Source organism: Prenolepis imparis, unplaced genomic scaffold (genome assembly GCF_030444845.1).
Source record: "Prenolepis imparis isolate NDT839.2.m4 unplaced genomic scaffold, iyPreImpa1.0 SCAF_14, whole genome shotgun sequence".
In the NCBI taxonomy this organism is placed as follows: Eukaryota; Metazoa; Arthropoda; class Insecta; order Hymenoptera; family Formicidae; genus Prenolepis; species Prenolepis imparis.
The window spans coordinates 2781215-2804568 of record NW_028141172.1 but is presented as its reverse complement, the minus strand read 5'-3'; the positions used below and the strand labels follow the sequence as shown (position 1 = coordinate 2804568).

Genomic DNA, 23354 nt, shown 5'->3' with positions numbered 1-23354 from the left:
TCTTCTGTTCCTTTTTTTATAAGTATAAAATTTTGTTTTACTTATATATATACATATATTTGTTGCGTGAATTTATTTATATTAACTATATAGCCAATCATCATATTTTTATATCAATATAATATATTTCCATCTCTTGTGCAAGAGAAGAGAAAAATTCATAGTACTTTGCATCTTTCGTGCATTCATACGATTTTTTCAATTGTTGCTATTTATGTTAATTAAATTACTGATAATTACGAGAATTTCTTAATTTTGATCCGAGTGAAAAAAAATCATACAATCATTGCATTGATTATGAAAAATTGATGAAGTGCTTCTCATCCTGCGCGTCGTCCAATGAGAGACGCGGATTTCAGGCGCCGCCATTTTTGTCCCTAGGAAATGAGCGCTCCCATTGGCTGCCGGGGCTGTCGGACGGGGCGCAGAGTCTCCTAAGTTCGCGCTCACGGTTAGTCGCGCGCGCATGCGCGAGCGCCTTGCGTAGTTCGGCGCGACGTCGCTCGCGGCAGAAGCGCGCGAACCGTGCAGCGCGGCGGTTGGCTGGCGACTATAGGCGACGGCGGCGGCGCAGCAGAGACGGCGTGTGTGTTCTGGCTGGCAGCACCGGCGACCATCCCGTCCGTCAATCAGTCAATCGGTGTGTTTCCGTGCTTGTGGTCAGTGTGTCAAGTCAGCACAAGTCAGTCTACGGGCGCGCGTGTCCGTGAATAGAGTGTTGTTTCCGGGGTGCTTAATCCGCTCCGCGGATATATTAATTTCATTTCGCGAGCGGGTCGATCTAGGCGCGCCGAGATAGAAAATATACCCCGAGATATTACGGGAGAGTGCGAGAGACATACAGATAGAGAAAGAAGGGCGAAAAATAAAGGGGAGAGAGAGGAAATTGCGTGCCGCTCAGTAATTTCGGGCAACTGAGCGACGAAGAAGACGACTACGACGGAGGATGGCGGACACCAAGAACGACTGCGCCGACAATGTGCAGTTCTTCGAGGGCGTCGAGAAGCTCCTCGAGATCTGGTTCACCAGCTCCAAGGGCCTCAAGCAGCACCAGGGTGATCTTCGACAGATACCACGGTAAGTTAAGTACGCCGCCCGCCGGCGTCTCTTGCTCGCCAGTCTGCCTCTGCCTCCTCTTTCTCCTTCATTTCCTCCTCCTCCTTCTCCTCCCTCGCGGGAATGATGACAATCGGCGCCGGTCAACCGGGATATGAACGATGACGAGCCGCGCGCCGGCGTCCAAGTATCAGTAAGCTAGGTTGGTTATCGTTCACGTCGTCTTTCCGGTCCCGATGTCGCGTGGTACACGCACTTTTCACAATCCTATCCTCCGAGAATGAGCACCAGCATCACTCCGCATCATCTACGAAGCCGCGATCTCCAGGTGCGCATTGAAAAAGAAGCGAACGCTCTATAACAGATAGGGGTTGGTGAACAATTTTCGACAATCTCATTCTCATCGCTTATTCAAAGGTAGCAAGATGCTGGAACGGATCGTTGGATCTTTCTCTGCAGCTGACAATGAGATGTGTCAAAGATAGGGTTATCGTGGTCGAGTTATATTAAAATTTAAAAATGGCTGCACACATTATATTTCTCTTATCTTTCCTGCGGAAACGCTCTGATGTCATTTCTCGTATTAACAATCAGCTGTCTTATTATAAGTATTAGCCTCTATCTTGGACAATTATATCCAGAACGTAAAAAAAAGAGAATTATATATGACCTTGAAGAGACACTCGCAGGTCTTTAAATTGACCAACCATACCCTCCCGATCATATCTCGATCTTTTAAATTTTAAATCATCAATGTTTTCATTTCACATCCACTATCTAAAGACTTATTCGATGAGAAAAAGAGGAAGAGACGCATAAATAATAATTGATAAAGGTATCGTTTTTGCCAAAGACTCTGTAAAAGATATATTCGGATAATGAGAGAATAATTTATTTTTATTATTTATAAATTTAATATTTATAATTTTATATTTATAAATTTATCAATTAAAAAAAAATTAATAAATTTATTTATATATTCACTAATAAATTAAAGCGATTAGATCATATGGATATAAGACAAGGCCGTTTGAGAAATGTGCTCGACTCCACATGTGGTGGTTACATGTTGACATACTATTATGTAACCGCGGATTGATAGCGACGTAAAAAAAAACCGATCCAAAGAGACGATTGTTGCGGTTTGTGTTTACGATGCGACGTGTCGGGGATGTTGAACCTCGCAAGGTGCGCCTTCGACGAGTATATGTATATGTAAGACCGGCGATGTCGACCAGCGTCGTTTATTTTTGCATATCGCGGTGACCAATAAATTTAGAAGCCTACCTAGTCGTCGTCGCCGGCTGATGAGAAGATCCGGGGCCGAGAGCGCGAAATCGCGACGTTCCTCGATGTTGACGAGATTTCGATCGGTTTTTGTGGAGACGAGATCTCGAGACGTGAGATTCTTGTAATAATCCATAATAATCTCGAGCTTGAACGACTGAAATAGAGTTAATCGTTTCGAGTTTAGAGATCAAGGTCTCGCAAGTCAGGTAAACAAACGTGGAATACACCTGTGATTTTATGTCTCAAAGATTGTAAATAAATAGAGAGTAAAGCGGAAATCTCTAAATTTATAACACAGTTGTTTTTCTCATATAAATTGTTTTGATTCTAATAATAAATTTTCCAAATGTAAATATTTAATATATTTATGAATATATATTATCGAGGGGTTGGTCACTAGTGGTTATAGTGTACAAAAATTACCCTTGATACGGATTACCTTTAAATTACTTCAGATTACTTAAGATTACCTAATACTACTTCAAATTACCTAATACAAATTATGCCCATCATACTTAGAATTTAGAATGATATCTTTTTCGATTATTCCCTTTTTTTAATTTAAAATTAATCTTAAAGAATATTTTAAATATATATTTTAATTTTTTTGTTGTAAACAGTAAAATTTTTTTCCTATTTTAAAACATTAAAAAAATTTTTTTTGATATATTTTTAAAATATTTTATTATTTCTTAACGCTGTCAATTTTATTCCCAAAAATGTTGGGAATGAAAATTTAATTTTTGTTACTATTAGTTACCTTGGATTACCCAAAATTTCCTTTGGATTGCCGTTGAATTACCTAGCCCTTGAACAAAAATTACCTCAGTGACCAACCCCTCGTATATTATTTAATGTAACTTTTCAATTATGATACGATTACCTCTCCAAAGAATCATCAGAGAATTATAATTATTATATAATTGAATTATATGTATATTGACGAAAGTTGTAATAAAATTCGTCAATTATTTATATAAAGACCCGATTTCGTCATTTAATTTATTTTGATGCATAATAAAAGATTGTTATTACCACGAGAGATTTGCCGAATGTTTTTGCAAATTTTTATGAAATTTTTTAATTTAATACGAGTGGAGCACAGCTTATAAAAATAATAAATCGAAAAGGCTTCGATGTATAAATACAAATTCAATTATAGAAAGGGCTAGAGATTTCCATTTTGTAACAAAATAAATATAAAGGAATTTAAAAATTATTTAAATTAAAATAAATTAAATATATTAAATATGTAGAAATAATATAATAATAATAATATAATATATAGAATTTAAAACTAATTTTGTTACACCTAATCTACGCTTGACTCTTACTAGATCTTTTCTTAATTAAGATAACTGAATTTGTATGTCTAAAACTAAATGTCCGCAGTTTATCGGAGACAAATATGAGTGATAGCGATAAGATTTATCGGAGACAAATATAAGAGTGATAGCGTATTATCTTTCTAAAACGTTTTTACGAAATTTTTGTGTGCGATGATCACCAAAAGTCCGGACGGCGATCTTAGGCGGACTTTACGTAATTGATCTGCCCGACTGTCCGAGTTAATAATGGCTGTTTTTTCTTTCTTTTTTTCAGGCAAAAATGGGAATCATTGTTGAAGATGGTCCGTTGCGAAATTATCAGTTTCTGTCGCAACGATCAAGTGGACGCCTACGTTCTCAGGTAAGTTTGTTTTATTTACGATTCAAAAAGTTGACCCGAGAACCCGCACTCAGGTAACAAATCCATTGTCGGATCTTCATAAAGGAACCCCTGATTTATTAACTTTTTTCAACAATAGGTTTCGCACGCTTTTGATTTTCGAAACGCAAATTTCTTCGAATATCATAAACTCGCGAAAAAAATATAAAGTCTCTTAAAAATTCTCTAAAAAAATATATATATATATAAAATTTCTACAAAAATTATAAAGTCTGAAACCCATTAATTTTCTCAACATCAATAGTTTTCGCGACGATTTTTTAGTCGCAAATAGCTTCGAATATCACAAACTTGCGAAAATAAATATAAAGTTTCTTAAAAATTCTCTAAAAAATATATATAGTCTCTTGATTATTCTAAATAAATAATAAATAATAAATATCGTTCCCTCGAAACTCCGAACAGGCTTCTCTTCCTCATTTAATCTCGAATGTAAGACCTTATCAGCTTTTTGTCTTTACATTCAATATACCTAATATACTTCGATAAGGATTGTAGATTCTCACTGGAAGCTTCGGATATAACATTCTCTAATATTTATATACAGAAAGATAGATTTAGTTGGAATCTAAATTATATTTTCTTCTTCGAAATAAAATATTCTTGCGTTTACATACTTATTTCAGTGACGTTTCCAGTCTTAGAAACTGATACTGTGTTGTCGAAAATTTCTTCGAAAAGTTGGATGAAACTCGGTTTGTATCACTTAAAAAAGTTGTTTGTCCGCTTTTATCAAATTTCTCGACATTTTAATAATTTTTTCACTATTTTCTCCGAATATTTCAGCGAGAGAGAAATGTCGAGGGTACATTGTCATAATATTTTTTCAAGCAATTAAATAATGATTAAAATAAGAATTTTAAGCTGCAAAAGCAAGAAAGTAGATGAATCGTAATGTTGTCGTTTGAAAATCATAATTGAGGATGAACAATAAGTCTTCTTCGTTTCGGCTATTTATTTCTTTTTGCGGTTAAATCGAGATACCTGCATCATCAATATCGTGAGATTTTTCTTTGAAAAAATATGATGTGTTAATTTTTCACTTTTGCGAAACGTTAAAATTCAGGAAGGAAGAAACCTATCTGCGAACTTAATTCCGTGTTAATCTTACTTTATTGACTTTGGTAAATATAATGTGTTTCGAGTCGAAAGTTTACTTTCAGCATTAAATCTCTGATGTTTATATATACCTAGAGTATTTAATTTATATAAGAATGGAGCACCTACTTTGTATCTTAAATAGTTTTCCACTTAGAAGAGCTTTCAACAAAATTATTGTTGAATATCATTTAAAAGAAAATAATCCGACTTCGTTTAAAGTATAATAATAAATGATAATTGAAAATAAAAATCGAGAAAGTAGGAGATAAATACTTTGATTCGGAATCCTTTATTTATATTCTAATTTAAAGTCGAATTCATATTAAGATAAATAAAATTTGGCAAAATATATATATTTATATTTTTTTAAATAAAAAATGCGTCATCAGATTGTGATCGTAAAATAAAATTTAAGTAGTTCCAAAAGAAGTTAATCCGACTGCGCTTAAAGTATCATGATATAGATGATAAAAATTAAAATCAAGAAAGTAGAAGATAGATTTTCACTCGGGGTCCTTAATTTGCACCCTAATTAATCTATATTGAGATAAATGGAGCAAAATATTTATATCGCTTATTTTTTAAATAAAAAAGAAATGCGCCGTTAGATTCTAGTGGCCGTAAAATAAAATTTGAGCGGTTCCAAAAGAAGTTGATCCGACTGCGCTTAAAGTATCATGATATATTGATGATAAAATTTAAATATTTATATCTTTTTTTTTTAATAAAAAATGCGTCATCAGGTTCTAGTGGTCGTAAAATAAAATTTGAATGGTTCCAAAAGAAGTTGATCCGACTGCGCTTAAAGTATCACGATATAGATGATAAAAATTTAAATGAAGAAAGTAGACGGGGTCCTTAATTTGCACCCTAATTAATCTATATTGAGATAAATGGAGCAAAATATTGATATCGCTTATTTTTTAAATAAAAAAGAAATGCGCCGTTAGATTCTAGTGGCCGTAAAATAAAATTTGAGCGGTTCCAAAAGAAATTGATCCGACTGCGCTTAAAGTATCATGATATATTGATGATAAAATTTAAATATTTATATCTTTTTTTTTTAATAAAAAATGCGTCATCAGGTTCTAGTGGTCGTAAAATAAAATTTGAGTGGTTCCAAAAGAAGTTGATCCGACTGCGCTTAAAGTATCACGATATAGATGATAAAAATTTAAATGAAGAAAGTAGACGGGGTCCTTAATTTGCACCCTAATTAATCTATATTGAGATAAATGGAGCAAAATATTGATATCGCTTATTTTTTAAATAAAAAAGAAATGCGCCGTTAGGTTCTAGTGGCCGTAAAATAAAATTTCCGTCGCACCAACGCGGGGTTTTCGTCGAATCGCGTAAGGGGTGGAAAGGGAGTGGGAAGGGACGAGCGGGGGTGCAAGAGCCACAACGGCGCAATTTTTCGTGACGCGCGAGGCAAGTCGAGAGCGGGTTGGCGCTCCGAGGGGCGTTCCGAGAAGAGAGAAAGCGAAAGAGAGAGGGGGTGAGAAGAGAGAGGCCCTCACCCTCCGTGTGCTGTATAATCGATATATCGAATTGTTTTGATGGAGAAGAGAGATGTACCGTCCGGCCCGGCCGGCCGCGACGCCACGGGACGGGATGAAACGCGACGTGTCCCGGTTCCAGAATATTCGAGGGTGCGCGGGTCGACCCAGTGCCGCTCTCCTCTCTCTGTCGCGATCCGCCCCTAGAAATAAATATAGTCAAGGTGACACTTTTGCGCGGCTGAATCCTCGTGGCGCGGATCCTCCTCCTTCACCATCAGTCCAAGACCACAATTTCGTTTTTTCCTTGGTAGAATTCTAATAGGAATATACTAGAATTTTATATAATTATATTATATATATATATAATAAAAAATATAATATAATAAATATATAAAATAAATATATAATTATATATAATTAATAAGAAAAGCGTTAAAAAAAAGTATAGCAAAAAGACACTATAATAAAGCGAAATAATAAAAACAAAAAAGGGAATATAAAAGAAATAAAAGAAAAAATAATTTGAATATTCGGAGAACATTTTGTCTTTATAAGGGCCGGTTGTTTCAACTTCTTGGTAAATTTTACCCGACAGGTAGCACATCTTCGTCTCTTTCTTAGAACTTATTTGAAAAGGGTGGAAAATATACTACCTGTCGGGTAAATCTTACCAAGAAGTTGGAACAATCGGTCCTAAATTATTATTTGAAAATGTCTCGAGACGGAAAAACCTAATGTTTGGTGAAAACGAAAACGCATCTTAACATGTGGTGCCAAATTTCGAAACTCAGGCTTTTCAGGCTATTTCAATATTCGTATTATATCCAACTGGTATTTTACAAAATTCTTGCCATTTCTTCCTGTCAAAAAAAAAATTGAATGCTTCCGTTTCATCTCTTTAATTCTTCCTTTTTCTATTCTTTTTGCTTGTTTTTTTAGGACTGCTTTTGAATTTTTGTAGAATTTTCATCCTTTACTGGACTATCTGAAATAACTTTCAGTTTCATCTTATCTTTGATTATTTGTGCAACGAACAGAGGAATTGTTAATAGAAAAATTACTGTGTTGTTTAATTTGATATCGACATATTTCGTGTGTTTTACTTTATTCAAATTCGCCGGAAACAAGATTTATGCAATTGCGTAATAATTTTCATCAAATTTTTTTTCAGTACTCAGTGTATATTTTTTTTTTCATCCAAAGAGTTAGTCAATACTCTTTGAAATCCTTTAATCTTTAAAACAAATTTTTTTTAATGTTAAAAAGAAAAAAAAAAGATTATTGACTCTATGTAAAATTAAAAAAAAAAAAAAAAACATTTGGCTTTCATATAATCTCACCGACCATAAATCAATATATTATACATTCAATACATGAATATATCATATTAAATGGATGTATAACAACGCACGCATTGCAAATTATAGGGGAACGAGGTCGAGAAGAATATACGATTGAACGATTGTGATTATTATTATCGTTAATTTTTTATCAACGTTATTATTATCGCTTTATCTTTATATTCCGATTTTTATTATTATTGCTACTATTTGTCCTAGTGCTGCCAATATCATGCACCGGCATGCTTTTTGCTCTCGTATCACCTAAGAAGGACGACTGTTCTCCTTGATACGAATGTTGTATGTACAATGAATATACAATGAATGTATCAAATGATGTTTCGATCATTTGAATTTAAAGCGAAAATTTACTCGCGCGTCTGAATCTCCAATTAAGGCCTTTCAAGATCTTTGAGTCTCTTTTCCTTCGTTCGGAAAAATCGATGGAGATTTGTTTCATATCAGCACGCAACATGATGTATACTATGTAACTACGCGTTTGCCACGAGGCTTTTATCGTTCATTTATCGGCATCCTTATTTAGACACTCATAAGACAAGTCGTGTCGTCGTTACTTCTCTCGTTGTCTTCACGGAGGATCTTAGGGTCAACGTCTATCGCTGATAACCCTTATGGATCTATTTTTAAAACAATTTGTGCGTCGCCCGTACTTTCCGGCTTTTACTTTCATCGCTTTCGTCCCATAGAATTTTTAAAAATACAAATATTGCAAATAAACATTTTCGCATATTCGGGAATTTACATTAAAAATTCGAAATAATCTTATCGTGAAAAATTATTTTCAAATTTAAAATAAAGAAACAGAAAAGTATCGAGAAAATTTGTAGAGAGAATTTTAGAAAGAGAACAAATGAAGCAATATCCGCATAATCGGGAATTTACATTAGATCTGAAATAATCTCTTATCGTGAAAAATATTCTATACAAATGATGCTGATTTAGAAACAAATATATATAATTGTATATAACAACGTATAAATAAAATAAAATAAAATTTGTAAAAAGGAGAGTGTCTAAAGCACATGACATTTGAAATTTATCTCGAATGATTCTCGTTTGATCCACTTATCGAAGATTATAATTATAAAGCCAAGTCAGGAATATCTCTTTTCTATTTATCGCATCGTATATAATTAACTCCGAACTTGAACAAACTATGATACGGATGAGGCATGTTTTCGTCATTTTTCTTCATAGCGTAATCGAGAAAAGCACACAATCATATCTCTGAATGAATGAATTATCTCTCCCGAGATAATTCATGTGTCGACATAAGAGCGATACGCAAGCTGACGTAACCGAGGATATGTTCACGTGCACCCTCGTCGGGGAAACGCGCGGATGAGTATTTTCGCGAGTTATCTTAAACCGGTTGCATTCTAATAGTGAAGCAGAATCCGAAAATAGCGACGGCCACGACAGCCAAGTAAATATCTTTTAATAACCTTCATTCTCTTTACTGACCTTCGCTGAGTGGGGCCCATACAATAGTATATACTCTCGGATAGTTAGCTATTGCAATTAGCGGAGGTGCAAAGTAATTAAAATAGAAAAAAAGAGAGAAAATAACCGATAGATTTGCGAATAAAGATTTTCTATCCATTATGCGCAACTTGGTTGCGACTTCAAGTATAGACGACTTTATGTAGTAATGACTTAAAACTTTAAGTATCGTGAACTCTGCTCCATCGCAACCACAAGTCATTAGTGAAGGATATTGATCCTTTAGCCCGTAATAATGATGCGCTGTTGATTTACATACATCAAGTTGAATAAAAATTAAGCTTTGAAAAAATCAAGTCAAACAAGAGACTCTTCCATTAAAAAAACTAAATAAAATTATCGGTTGAATTTTTTAAATCCTAGTATTCTTTTTCTTTTAATTTTATTTGCATAAAATAAAATCTTCAAAATTAAGCTTTGAAATAATCAAGTCAAACAAGAACGTTTTTCCATCATAAAAATTAAATAAAGTTATTAGTTGAAATGATTTTTAAATCATACAATTTTTCGTTTTCTTTTTCTTTGCGGGAAATAAAATTTTCAATATTTATGCCTCAAATAAATATGGACTTTATTATCATCGAAGTAGGTTATCAGAGAAATGTTGAAGATTAAGAAACTCTTTTACGATTAAATACAAATTTACGCCTTGAATAAATGTGGAATTTATCATCATATCGGAGTAGGTTGTTAGAAAAATGCTGAAGATTAAAAGCAACATGGAGAGAATTTTCTCTTAGAATTTGAAAAATGTATATGTTTGAAAGAATATGTCTATTTTAAAAATATGTTTGATAAATTTTACTATACTTGTAGTAAAATTAATCAAATATATTTTATATTGATATTTTTTATTGTGATAAATATTAATCAGAGAAATTCTCATAAAATTCCTTTGCATATTGTCCCATGATTAGCATTGATTTTCAAGGTAAATTCTAAGAGAAAATTCTCTCGGTGTACTTACTTCGTTGTAATTTGAGCGAAACGGGCTAATCGGTGTTATTTTATCTTATCCGCAGCGAGAGCAGCATGTTCGTGTCCAAGCGCAGGCTCATTCTGAAGACTTGCGGTACCACTACGCCGCTGCAGTGTCTGGAGCCACTTCTGGAGCTCGTCGAGGAGTACACAGGCTTCGACGATGTCGAGGTAAAGGATACCTCTGGGCGAAGAAGCGACAAGGCGCGAGAAAACACGCTCGTGGTTCGGATTTATTTTTTATTATTTATTTATATACCTATTCCGTTCTCCAACTGTAAACATAAACGTAAACACCACGAAATTATTACGAAGAAAATTCAAGGAGAGGAGGCGAATATTATAGGGACAATTTGACAAAGAAAATTTATTTTATTAATATTTTATATATATTTATTTATTTATTATTATTATTTATTATTATATATATTATATTTATATTGAAAAAAGGAATAGAACGAAAGACAAGCAAAGATAGATATAGGGACAATTTGACAGAAAAAAAAGATTTTATTTTATTAATATTTTCTATTGAAAAAACATTGTTGGAATAGAGAGAGATACTTCTCTCTCTAAGATCGCATTGTTCTTAGGCATGCAGTGTTTGTTAAATTCGACACTGAGCGCGCGATCGTGATAAAGGGGGATCAACTCCTTCCTCCCCTTGTTTCAGAAATGCTTGTTAGCTATATAACTTGACCTAGTGCGCGCGGATAAGAAACGCGACACTATATACGTGGTCCCTCCGCCACGCGAAACGCGTCTCTCTGCCGCCTCCTGGTTTATTGATCTCGTCTCTATCTCTCTCCGCGATATACACCTTTCCCCTCGCGCTATCTGTCGCTCGTGTCGCGAATAAGGAGTCGGACGAGTAGAGATCTTTTCTCCTTCTGGCTTCGTCGAGAATTTTGACATTTCGCATTTCTCCCCCCTCCCCCCGACCCCCCTCGAACAGTTTGACAGTTGGAGGCCTCTTTTCGCGCTACCGATCTTCGGAGATTCTACATAGAGAGAATTTTTTCTCTTAGAATTTACCTTGAAAATCATGGTAATCGTGGGACAATATATGGAAAGAATTTTTTATGAGAATTTCTTTGATTAATATTTATCAAAATAAAAATAATAATATCTATTACAATAAAATATAAAATATATTTGATTAATTTTACTATGTAGTTTAGTAAAATTAATCAAACATGTTTTATATTTTATTGTGATAGATATTATTTTTATTGTGATAAATATCAGAGATATTATTTTTATTGTGATAAATCAGAGAAATTCTCATAAAATTCTTTCCATACCATATTGTCTCACGATTACCATGATTTTTAGGGTAAATTCTAAGAGAAAATTCTCTCAGTGTAGGAGAATAACGAGAAATATTTTAAATTCTCCGAAGAAAATTTTTTTTTTTCAAGTATACTATTTTTTCCCGAAGAGTAATATATTTTTTTTACAAACTAAGTTGTTTCTTCGCTTTAAAACTCGTTGACGTATCACTTTAATTTCTTTTTTTTTTTTTTTTTACAAATATCGTTAATCGCGTTCTTCTGCGTTTGTTGCAGAATGTTTTTTATTCCCGAAAGAATTACAAGAAACCGGAACTCCAGATATCTCCGCACCAGACGTTCGAGGAAGAAGTTGCTCTCCTGGATTCCCTCTTCCCTGGTAATTATCGTGCATATCTCGATTATATATTCGAGTGTTTAATTTTATTCGCGAACTAAAATTGAAAACTTTGAACATGAACACACACTATTTACGATCTGTTGGACCCTAAAAAATATTCTCATTATCGAAACTTTTTTTGTATTTTCTCGCCAGTCACTTTGTTTCTCCCAGTTGCTTATTAGAAAATCGAGAAAAGGAGGGAGATAAATATAAATATAAAATTTCCGAGTTCTTAGATTGATTAAAAAAATAAAAAGAAGATATAAAATTCTTGGATAGATTAATCTTTGCGTTATTATCCGGGGTCACGAGAATTTCGAAAGAATTTACAAGTGTGCGGTGTTCAATTAGTGTAGCCCTATCTTGTATTTCAGACGGCGAGGCCTATTGTATAGGTTCGCCAGAGACGGAGTGTTGGTACCTCTATACTCTCATCCGAGATAAGCCGCTGCAGGATCCGCCAGAGCCGGATCAGACCCTGGAGATACTCATGACACAGCTGGATCCGGACGTGATGTCAATCTTCACCAGAGACGTTTGCTCGTCCGCTGACGAGGCGACAGTGAAGTCGGGGATAGACAAGCTCATCCCCAACATGATTATAGATGACTTCTTGTTCGAACCATGCGGATACTCTATGAACGGCGTGTCTAAGAATGTAAGTCGTGCTTTGAAAATAAATACCCCTGCAAGAGATCCGGGAAAAAATATCTCTTAGAAAATAAATAATGTTTTATACATATATATAGTATCTTATTCTTCTAATTAAAGCTTCTGATTCTTCATTGCATTATGACATCAAAAGTGGAAAGTTTTATATCAGAATAAATTAGCTTTTAAACTTGCGTTTGATGGTACAGATGTTGATAAAATGTAATTTCCTTTTTATTTATTTATTTATTTTTTTTTTTTCATCAAGTTATCTATATTGAATTGAAGAGAAACACTTCACAAGATATTTATGCAATTTTATTCTTTTTAATAACAATGAGGGATGCAAAAGCTTTAATTATCAATGTCCATCACTTACTAATACTTTCTCTTTTCGGCGTCTCTTCAGGGCAGCTACATGACGATTCACATCACACCGGAGTCCGAGTTCTCGTACGTGTCGTTCGAGTGTAATGTCTCCGAGACGTCATACGACGAGATGATCCGTCGCGTGCTGAACACCTTCCAGCCCGGCAAATTCGTCGTGACGATCTTCGCCAACAAGCAGTCCGTGGCGGCCAATTGTCCGCGCGATCTCGAGAAACGATCCGACTATCTGAACCGTTCCGGGGACTGGCTGCGCACCGACGTGCAGTATTATCGCTTCCCGAATTACGATTTGACTTGCGCCTTCTTCTCGCGCTTCCCGAGCTGAGGGTTCAAGGACGCTTCATTCGTCCCGGTCCCCGGGACCAATGAAGCGCGCACAATCTCCGTTCTTCCTCTCTGCCTCGCTCCTCGTAATCGCCGTGTCTGCGACAGCGTGACAACGACGATCCCGAAGAGCGAAGGCAGAGAGCGTTCCTCTCCCACGCAGGCATTCGCTTCTCCTGAATGCAATCTTTCCCCGACAATCCCGAAAAGCGGAAATAGCACGGATGCGGTTCGTTCGGCATCGTTGCCGCAGCTGATGACGACGTCAACTACGATGATGACGACGACGACGACGACGTCGTCGATGACGACAATGAAGACACCGCGATCCAAGGTGTACCGTAAGACGTCGCTCAAGAGTCCGTCTCTCAACTGCGAGATCGTCATTGGCAACGGTAGCGTTCTCGAGAAGAACGGCATCGTGCGATACGTAAGCGCGGCTGCTCAGGAAAAGAAGCAGAAGAGGAGGAGCCTCGTGGAGAGCGAGACGGACGCGAAGAACGAGAACAAATGGAATCTCGACGACATCCACATCACGTGCAATCCGCTGTCGACGCCGTATCCGTATTCCACGCCAGCTGCAACAACCACGACGACGACGACGACCACCACCACCACTACCACCACCACCACCACCACCACCACTACTATTACCAGCAAAACGACGACGGAGAGCGACGAGGAGCCCAAGAGCCGCAGCTGCGGCAGCTTCCTACCGATACTCGCTCTGATCCCGCACTCGGTCATCAGTTTCCAGTATCTCAGCCCGAAGATGAAGTTCTCGTGGTGGCGGAATAAGATCTCGTGAAGGCACGCGTAGACGCCCACCGTCGTCGCTGCCGACGTTGTGCGTCGCGACATCACCCTGGCCTGTTTTATGAAGAGACACGCCTCTCTTACCTCGTAGCGAGCTCTCTCTATCTTTACCTATCTCCGTTTCTTTGCTTGTATCTTTCTATCTCTATTTCTATCTCACTTCCGGGCCAGTCTTTATCAATTAGATGTGTGAATCCCGAGGAAGGTATCATCTCGCAAATCCATCTGTATTCACATTCGCGCGCATGCGCATTAGTTGTAACTTTCCGAGGGTCCTACTGTCGAGAAAAAAAAAGAAAAAAAAGAAAAAAAAAAGAAAATGCATGCCACGATAATCTTGACGCAATATTGAAATGCGTGGCGTTTTTAGAGATAGTCCTCTGATGAGTTTTCGTTGCCAGATTGTCACGAGGTTCGGTTCATCCGCGATGAAGTATTTGAAATGTCAAAGTGTATTAAGATGCAAAAGCTTCGGATTTAAAATCTAAAGTTTTGATTTTCTACAACACACACATCGCTGTACAATTTTTGTAACCATCTGTCAAATCTTTCAATCTCGCGGAAGGAAAAAAAGTACGCCGACCTCGTGTTTATTATATTTTTGTACACGTTTTTTTTTTGTCAACGTGTCGTGACGGATCTCCTAGTCGATCAAAGTTCCTTCTTTATACGACGCGTTCTTACATTTTCGAGAATCCGCGCCGGGAGAATATCGTATCTAATTTCCCGATATTAATCCTGCGACGTTCTAAAATTTCCACTCAGATGTTTTAGAATCGAAATTATTTTACGTTAATTTAAATTGAGTATATAGATTAAAATTTTTCATTCTACAGTCAAGTCTACGATTTAAGTTCTCGACGCTCGCGTGTTTCTTTTCTTCTCTATCCCGGAGAGATATAAAAATATTCCAAGATTCTAGAATATCTATAAGTGGCGCAAAAAAATCAAGAATTTAAAAACCGTAGAACCTAAGAATCCACAGTTCCTAGAATCTAACACCTAACGATCCAAAGACCCTAGAATCTAAGATCCTAGAACGTAAGGATTCAGAGATCTTAAAATTTAAGAAGACACTTTAACACATCGTAGAGTGTAAGGGATCCAAACTATTTTGCAGAATGCGAATATAATATTCAATCGAATAAAATCGAGCATTTGAAGATTCTAGAATGTAAGGATTCGAAAAAAAAGAAAGACATAAAATGTAAGCATTTAACGATCGATTATAAATTGAACACTTTCCTTCGGCAAACATGTAAAGCGAACATCATTGTTATCAATCTTAATTTTCGAGAGCATAAAAAAAATGAAGTTTTTTGAGCTTAAAATGTGAAATTTACGTATATAGTGGAGAGATAAAAAAGGAAATTTTTTAATATCTTAACGATCAATCCTTGAATTAAATTCTCTATTGAGGCAAAAAAGTCTATTTAGAAATTTTTGTCATCGACTTTGTTACATGCGATCATTAATATCGCGTTATAGAAAATTATACGCGAGAAGAGAGTAATGATTTCCTTGCAATCGTATATAGAAGCAGTATTACATCGGCGAAACAATGTAATACCGTGACTATATCGATATAGAAATTGTATGTGTATGTACATCACAGAATGTAAAATCTAACAAACAATTGTCAGTTGTTGATGGATGTCGCGAATGGAAAATAGCACCAAATTTTCTCTTTTTTTTTACATTTTTTTTATTTCTCCGTTAATTAATATAGCGACTATCCTTATTTATAAAAATAAAGAATTGTGAGAGAAGAGATGATGAGTCGCGCATTCGCATGTATACTTGTTTCGCTCGTTCGAGAGTAATTTTAATGACAGCTCTCGCGATTGAGTTACTCTGATTGTTATAATATACATCTAGATTAGATGTACACGCACCGGCATTAATGGTGTCCGGCGTTAGATGTGTGCGAATACGTGCCGAAAGTCATAACACGTATGTCGCGTTACGTATGTATGCGTATGACTTTCGACTGTCATACACGTATTCGCACACATTTAACGCCGGACACCATTAATGCCGGTGCGTGTACATCGGAGATGGATTTCGTTTCTCGTTAGGATTCTTTGTTCATCGAATCGACGATATTGATTTTCTTTTTTTTTTTTCATACGAGTTTCGTACGCAAAATATGTTGCTGATGCTACGATGGAATCGGCCAAAAGTTGTTGTTTCATCAACCAACAATTCGGTTTCTTGTGTATGTTTTTTTCCGATTTTAATAAATCATTTTCATAAACATATGCCGTTGTCTTTTCCGTTATCTTTTATTTTGTCGAATTTTCTTCTCCTGTCTTAACTTATTCAAGAACTCATGATATTATTTTAACGAGAAAAATATATCTTTCGTTTTTGTATCTTAACTTATCTTAATAAAATATAAAACATTTTGTAATATTGTTTGAATAATCAGATTTCTCGATTTTCCTCACACGATCGACTCGAGTTGTGACGTCAAAATCAAGAAAAAAAAATTCACCTTTCTCGTCTTTGACATCATAATTCAATATGACGTCAATGAGGGACCAAGAAATATCACGATCGATTTCACACTAATGTCACAATTTTCATTATACATCGTAATCTTTTATAATATATTTTTGTTTCACGCTTTTTTTAATATTAATTTTATACCGATAATAATTTTCATCTATTATTTCATATTGTCATTAATCATTAAATCTCTATTTTAACGAGTTCTATTAAATATATGATTATTAAATAAGATCAATCGGTGTACAATAAGATAAGCGCGGTTAAAGAGAGAGTACAAATAATTAATCGAATATAAAAGATTTAATTGATAGCAAAATGTCAACATGATAGAAAAAGAATTACTATTATTATAACATACCGTGGAGTGCTTTCTAAAGCATATTACTATTCGTTGCTAAATAGATCACTGTTGCATGCTAAAGTAAATGAATTTGTGTAAAATATATATATGAAATAAAGATTATATTTAGTCAATGAAAGTGTCATATATAAATTTATTAGCCGTTATTTTATCGTAAATTGTAATTTTTTTCCTTCAAAGTTTCCAAAGTTTAAATCATTCAATCTTTTTCTCTTTAAGAAATAGTATTTATCTAAAAATACTAATAAATAATATCAATTTAAAGAATGTTTTATGTATATTAGTTTGCCTTCTTTATATTTCTTATTCTTTTTCTCTCGCGATATATCTAAAATAATATAATTGTATATATGATAAGCAAATGATAAAAACATACTTGTGTTGGGAGGAAGGAGAAGTAATTTTGATTCGTCAAAAAAATCATCGTTAGATCGTGGCATTCAATTCAGGATGTTCGCGTTGACTGAAACGAACACGTGCTCCACCGAACACGGCATTGAATCTAGACCGAAAACCGATGTTCCGCTGCGTCATTTTCGCGCTCTCCTTCGCTATCGCAGATTCATCCCCCTCGAACTCGTTTCGGATTCTATCCAGAGCTGTGATGTGAAAAACAAGTTTACAATTAGCTTTCCATCTCAAAATATTTTCAAGATTTATCAAGATGAAAGAAGAAGGCGGAGTTTAGTCACGGGCTAATATAAAATAAATCTTTTCATCTTTTTACTTTAATAGAGAAGAGCCTTGATAAAAACAATCATTTTTTTTCTTAGAAATATATATCCTTCCTCTTTTTCCCTTGGATTAAAATTCAGATATTTATTCATTCGATATGACTTCCTCTTCCTTTCCTCTTGATTAATTAAATTTGAGTCTTCCGTAATTATTCTCGACCTTCGTAATTTACGAATGTCATCATGTTGTGTTACCTTTTTGCAGATCCATCTCGTCCATTTCCGTATTGCTGATCTTCGAAAGCTCGTTCCGGAAACTCCTGGTGATCTTCTTGCGAATGTAATCTGCCTCGATCTCCTGCTTCGTCCTGGGCACTCGGAAGCGAATGCAACAGCACAATCCGACGATGATGCTCAGCAGAACGGAGAGAATGATGCCGGCGAGCTGCCAGACGCGAAATCCCGGAAACGCCTCGTTCTCCAGCCACTGTTGCACCGCATCTTCCACGCAATCCTCCACCTTCGTCGAAGCCTCGTTCGACAAGCAGGGAGACGCGGACGAGGTGCTGGGTAACGTTGTCTCTTCCATTGTGCGCTATATAACGAGGGTTTAAACCCGAGTTTCGAAGAGTCTAAATTTTAGACTTCCAACAAGTTCGGATTCAAACTTGTCCTCCTCTCTCTCTCTCCTCTCTCTCTAATATATTCGAAATTTCGTATCCTAATCGAAAGAATACGACTTAAAAATCCGTAATTTTATTTAATTACGTGAAAAATATTAATTATTTTGTCGATTGAACTTCCGTCGAGCTCGTATCGAAGCATATTCACCCTCGATAAGATACCTCTGGACTGAGGAAAAAATTCATGACAGTGTCAGAAGGCTGAGGGTGTGGCTGACTTAATTGAACATGTTCCGACACTCCTTATTTTACGCCGCTCACTGATTATCAATACTTGCAGATCAATACTTACAGATGTGGGAGTACATTGTAGATTGTTAATTGCCGTTTTTATTATCTTTCACAATAATAATCGAATGTATAGTCATTAAGTAGACGATAAAAGTAGTATCGAAAGAAAAATTATTATTTAATACTATTTAACAATATTTTTGTTCGACGAGCGATCGAGCCGAAACGCGCGCGAAATGTAAAATTATTTAATTGTCATTCTTCTCTTATTATTTTTTTTAGTTATTTCTGACGATTTAAATGTTGCCCCAAAAATTTCATGACGAGTAAATTACAGATTCAACAGACTGTAAAAATTTAAAACGGTATTTTTGACCTGTCTCTTTTATATATATAAAAGGATATCTTACAATTTCATTTTTTTAAAGATTTCACCGTAATACCGTAATCTGCATTCAATGTATTCGTTTACAAAGCGCCAGATGTGTAATTGAGAATGTAACATATAATAAATTGTTTCATTGTAACAACCAGCTTAATATATAACGGAATCCAAACTTCTTGAAGTTTCAGCGGTGTATTGTATTCCAATCCAATCACACTGTAAAAATCGACAAAATGTTTTGCGTAACGAGCAATATTCGTAATAGTATCAACTGTCAACCCGTAGTACACAGATGTAACAATAGTGTCTTCGAATATTCTTTTCAGATAATTGCTTAACTAAACCGACGCGAAACTGTGTGATTCTCCGTTGCTTCTTTACTCACTTAACGCGACGCTACATCTTTCCTAAATATAGGGCACTGTTTGTGAAACGGATTGAAACTCAAAGGTCCCCGAAGCACCTAATTCGCCGATACTCGCGCGAATCAAGGAATGCCTTCGCGGAAAATCTTGTTTGCAGGAGACCTTTCCGACACCGCACTCTAACCGCGCACTCTAATCTCCCCTTAAGAAGTGTTAACACTTTCGCTCCTCCAGTACACTCATTCTTTCCTGATGAATGTTCGTCCTCTGCAAAGAATTGTAAATTTAAATAATAAATAATAAATAACTTGTAAATTTAAATAATAAATGCGATGAATCTCCTTGATAATATAAGGATCGTTATAAAGTAAGTTGGAACAAGCAGTAAGGCAAGGTAATACATATATTTTTACTTTAGGAATGTTACAAAGTTGTTGAATATTTTCGAATATTTTTATGTAATTTAAAAGATTTTAAATAATTTATATATGTAATACTATAATTAAATAATCATGTTATAATCGCATAACTGTCACTTTTATGTCAGTCTTTTTTATGTTTAATATTTGGTTACTCACGTGATAGTCTTCTTCTCAGTGTTCTTGGACTGAGATCTCGCTCTGTTCAGCACTTTAAGGAAGTCCGTCGTCTTAGTACGCATTCTCGAGTGAATGTAAACCTTACTGCACTTAATGTGATAGTGCAAATAGTTCCTAAACATGTGTATCAGGTCGATGGTGTTGTCACGTGCTTCTCGATTGGTGTGACGTGGAAACAGAACTGCAAAATAATTATCACACATGCATATCAATCTTGAAATATCAGTGTAAAAAATATGCCACATATAAAAACCTCTTTTATAATTAAATCTTTTAAATTCTTAATATTTAAACTTATTTAAGTGTCAAACTTCAACAGTAAATTTTGCATTTTATTTTATTTTGTTATGAATAACGAAGAATCGCGCGTATTGTTCAAACTTGACGCAATTTAATGAATGTTTGTAAAATAAATCAATCTCTTTTTACCAAACGTGATATAGCCAATGCAATCTCCGACCGCTGCCTCGGAATCTTGTAGCTCCAACGGTGGCTCGCGATGATTGAACAAGACTTGCGGTGCGGTGTGACTTGCTCGCCTGCCTTCTTTCAGTTCTTGAAGAAACAGTTTGCCAATAACCATGTCATCCTCATCTTTGAATATTGTGCTAAATACTACTGTGACTCTGTCGCTTTTGGCCTCTACATACCTTGATGAGAATTAATAAAGAAATTAATAATAATAAGAATTATATAAATTTCTCCAAAATTAGTCAACATTTTTTACATTGTTTCTTCATCTCGATACTGGATGACAGCCCTCTTCTGTACTGGCCTACCCGGAGAATCGTAATATTCTTCCTGAAAATCAAAGTACTTTTCAAAGACACTGGCAAAGCAATGTCTCTTCAACAGGGCGACTTTCTTCACTAATCCCTCCCAGTCTTCTGGTAACTTTTCTAAATCTATGAGCACTGACACATTGTAACCTGTAGAAATGAGATGGATTCCAAATAATTAATCATTTAAACTCTTGTTCTTAAATATAAAAGTTTGCATAAAACAGATATCTAACCACTCTGTGGTGCAATGAGGTGGGTCCCATACTCTCGTTTGAGCAACTCATCCGCGCCATGCTCTTGCAACTGTTTATAAAATTTGAGCAGAATACTTATCTGCAAAAGAAACATATCCGTGATATAAAAGAATTGACGAGCTGATACAAATATACTACAAAAGAGCAATTTGCTTACTCTAAGCTTCGATTTGTCTCCGCTGAGGTTTGAAATGTGAAACAATACTCCATCGAAGTCCGCTATGACAACATCGGTTGACTCCTGCTTGTGTCTACAAACAAAAACACATTGTGTCAAAAGAAAGTAATCGCAAGGCTATAGATTTGATAAAAGTTCTACGATACAACAGATGAGAATTATTAGAAGTTCAGAAAGGATAGGACTTGAAGGTAAACCCTGGGGTGAGATTTTGAATGAAAAAAGAGTGAGGAGGTAATACGCGAAATGACGTGATGTCAGGAAGACAAAAATAAATTTCGACTCGAAAATAAAAAAATCGGCCGCAAGAACTTTTCGCGAAGAAAAAAAAAAAAAAAAAACTTGGCCTTTGGCGGACACCGCCCCGGCGCCACATTTTCCCGGAACGGAGGTTATGCGGAGATAAGGCGGGCCCTTAAGGATCTTCAACGGGGGAAGAAAAAGAGAGATAGCGCACACGCGAGGTCCTCACCCCGACAAGGCGTTCTTGATTTTGTTCGTCAACGTTTCCTCGAGTATCCTGTTGTGTATCTCCAGCAGGATCATGATTGCTACGCCTAGAAGAGACAGCCGCGTCCGCGATAAGGATAATCCGGGACACCAGATCGCGACAGATATTTGTCATCCGCAACTTAACTGACTCAACTGACTCGATGCCCGCCCGATCGCTCGCACCTCGTTGATAAAATAGACTGTCACTCAATCGATAAAGTGGATTCCGCTCTCCAAGTAAATTCCGCGTCTATATTGCACGCGTTATTAAAAATAAATCCGAAACGTCATTCCTAATATATAAATATATATTTTCCTCCTTATTATCTCGATATTTATTCAATCCGGAAATTACGAAAATACTGGCTGTCCAAAACGAGCGCGAAGAATTATTATTAACTCCGTCATTTCCGGTTTCCTGTTGACGAGCGCGGTGTGATTCCGCAGATTTCTTGTGTCACGCGCCATTTAAATATAACACTCTCAAAATATAACATTATAAATTCCATTTATATTGTAACATTACATATATGCGCCCAATGTTTAAATTTTTCATATTTATTATTTATTTTAATTGTAAATAAAAAACAATAATTAATAATAAATTAATAATTATATTTTATATTTTAATCTATATTTTAATATATATTATTATTATTAATATTTTTATTAAAATGTATATTAATAATTAATAATATATATATTAATTAGTAATATATATATATATATACATATATATATACATTATTAATTATTTAATTATATATTATACATATAATTATATATATCATATGCTTATCGCTCGAGCGATTCGCGATTCAAATTTAGCGCCGCAGTGAGTGACAGCCATATTTAATTCACGTGACGTAAGGAACTTCGGAATCGGACAGCAGCGTCCTCAGTCCTCTCTCCTCACCCTCTCGTCTATAACGTATAGTCGCGCGCGATTATTTCTTGTGGCGTCGGGACGCTTGTGCTGAAGATATTCCAGATAGATCGTGCATCGACATCGAGTAAGTATCAAAAGAATGGAATCAATTAACATTGTAATCAACCTTTTGTATTCATTACGCTAATTATTATGTTGTCGCACGATACTACGGTCATAAGAATCGCTCGTCTTATCGCGCGATTTCAGGTTAATTGAGGACAAATGAATAAATATTGTTCGTAAATAGTATTCTGTCGATCCATCCTCGTTATTATGTCAATTTTAGTATTCAAATACTGTACGTATCTATCAAATACTATATATTATGGTTTATAATACTATATATGCATGTATATCGCGAAGGTGCGACAGTTTCATCAGGTGATTTCCGCGCGACCGTAGTGCGATAGTTTGAAACATATTGTATTGATATAAAATGATCAAGAAATTTACTTTCCGGGAATAAACGTTGTTAGCAGATAAGCTTTCTATATTGGGAGTATCGAGAAAAGTATTGGGCGACATTGCATT

General features: G+C 35.5%; 4 protein-coding genes and 1 long non-coding RNA gene across 7 annotated transcripts; 2 read left to right on the top strand and 3 right to left on the bottom strand.

Moving 5' to 3' along the window:
* Nucleotides 1-528: 528 nt before the first annotated feature.
* On the top strand, nucleotides 529-13703 carry Samdc (S-adenosylmethionine decarboxylase). Of its 3 annotated transcripts, none has more exons than XM_083054456.1 (6): nucleotides 529-1077; nucleotides 3949-4035; nucleotides 10564-10690; nucleotides 12088-12190; nucleotides 12568-12851; nucleotides 13254-13703. In XM_083054456.1, exons 1-6 carry the CDS (start codon nucleotides 947-949, stop codon nucleotides 13557-13559), a joined length of 1038 nt encoding a protein of 345 aa, XP_082910582.1. In that variant the 5' UTR covers nucleotides 529-946; the 3' UTR covers nucleotides 13560-13703. The 3 variants fall into 3 exon arrangements, with proteins under 3 accessions (XP_082910582.1, XP_082910581.1, XP_082910583.1); XM_083054455.1 differs by having other exon boundaries at nucleotides 10564-10744; XM_083054457.1 differs by lacking the exon at nucleotides 12088-12190 and having other exon boundaries at nucleotides 938-1077; nucleotides 10564-10744.
* LOC145945449 (uncharacterized) lies at nucleotides 1088-2948 on the bottom strand. Its single transcript, XR_014426854.1, has 2 exons — nucleotides 2344-2948; nucleotides 1088-1411 (listed from the first exon to the last, which is right to left on the bottom strand). It is a non-coding gene; the product is annotated as an uncharacterized LOC145945449 (long non-coding RNA).
* On the top strand, nucleotides 13677-14694 carry LOC145945447 (uncharacterized). The gene has a single exon (XM_083054466.1). The coding sequence runs from the start codon at nucleotides 13815-13817 to the stop codon at nucleotides 14364-14366; it is 552 nt and encodes a 183-aa protein (XP_082910592.1). The 5' UTR covers nucleotides 13677-13814; the 3' UTR covers nucleotides 14367-14694.
* Nucleotides 14695-17169: 2475 nt separating this feature from the next.
* LOC145945448 (uncharacterized) lies at nucleotides 17170-18848 on the bottom strand. Its single transcript, XM_083054467.1, has 2 exons — nucleotides 18179-18848; nucleotides 17170-17848 (listed from the first exon to the last, which is right to left on the bottom strand). Exons 1-2 carry the CDS (start codon nucleotides 18510-18512, stop codon nucleotides 17676-17678), a joined length of 507 nt encoding a protein of 168 aa, XP_082910593.1. The 5' UTR covers nucleotides 18513-18848; the 3' UTR covers nucleotides 17170-17675.
* A 143-nt stretch (nucleotides 18849-18991) lies between these two features.
* Arpc2 (Actin-related protein 2/3 complex, subunit 2) lies at nucleotides 18992-22076 on the bottom strand. Its single transcript, XM_083054463.1, has 7 exons — nucleotides 21873-22076; nucleotides 21380-21473; nucleotides 21202-21301; nucleotides 20914-21115; nucleotides 20616-20836; nucleotides 20166-20367; nucleotides 18992-19854 (listed from the first exon to the last, which is right to left on the bottom strand). Exons 1-7 carry the CDS (start codon nucleotides 21944-21946, stop codon nucleotides 19827-19829), a joined length of 921 nt encoding a protein of 306 aa, XP_082910589.1. The 5' UTR covers nucleotides 21947-22076; the 3' UTR covers nucleotides 18992-19826.
* Nucleotides 22077-23354: the final 1278 nt, after the last annotated feature.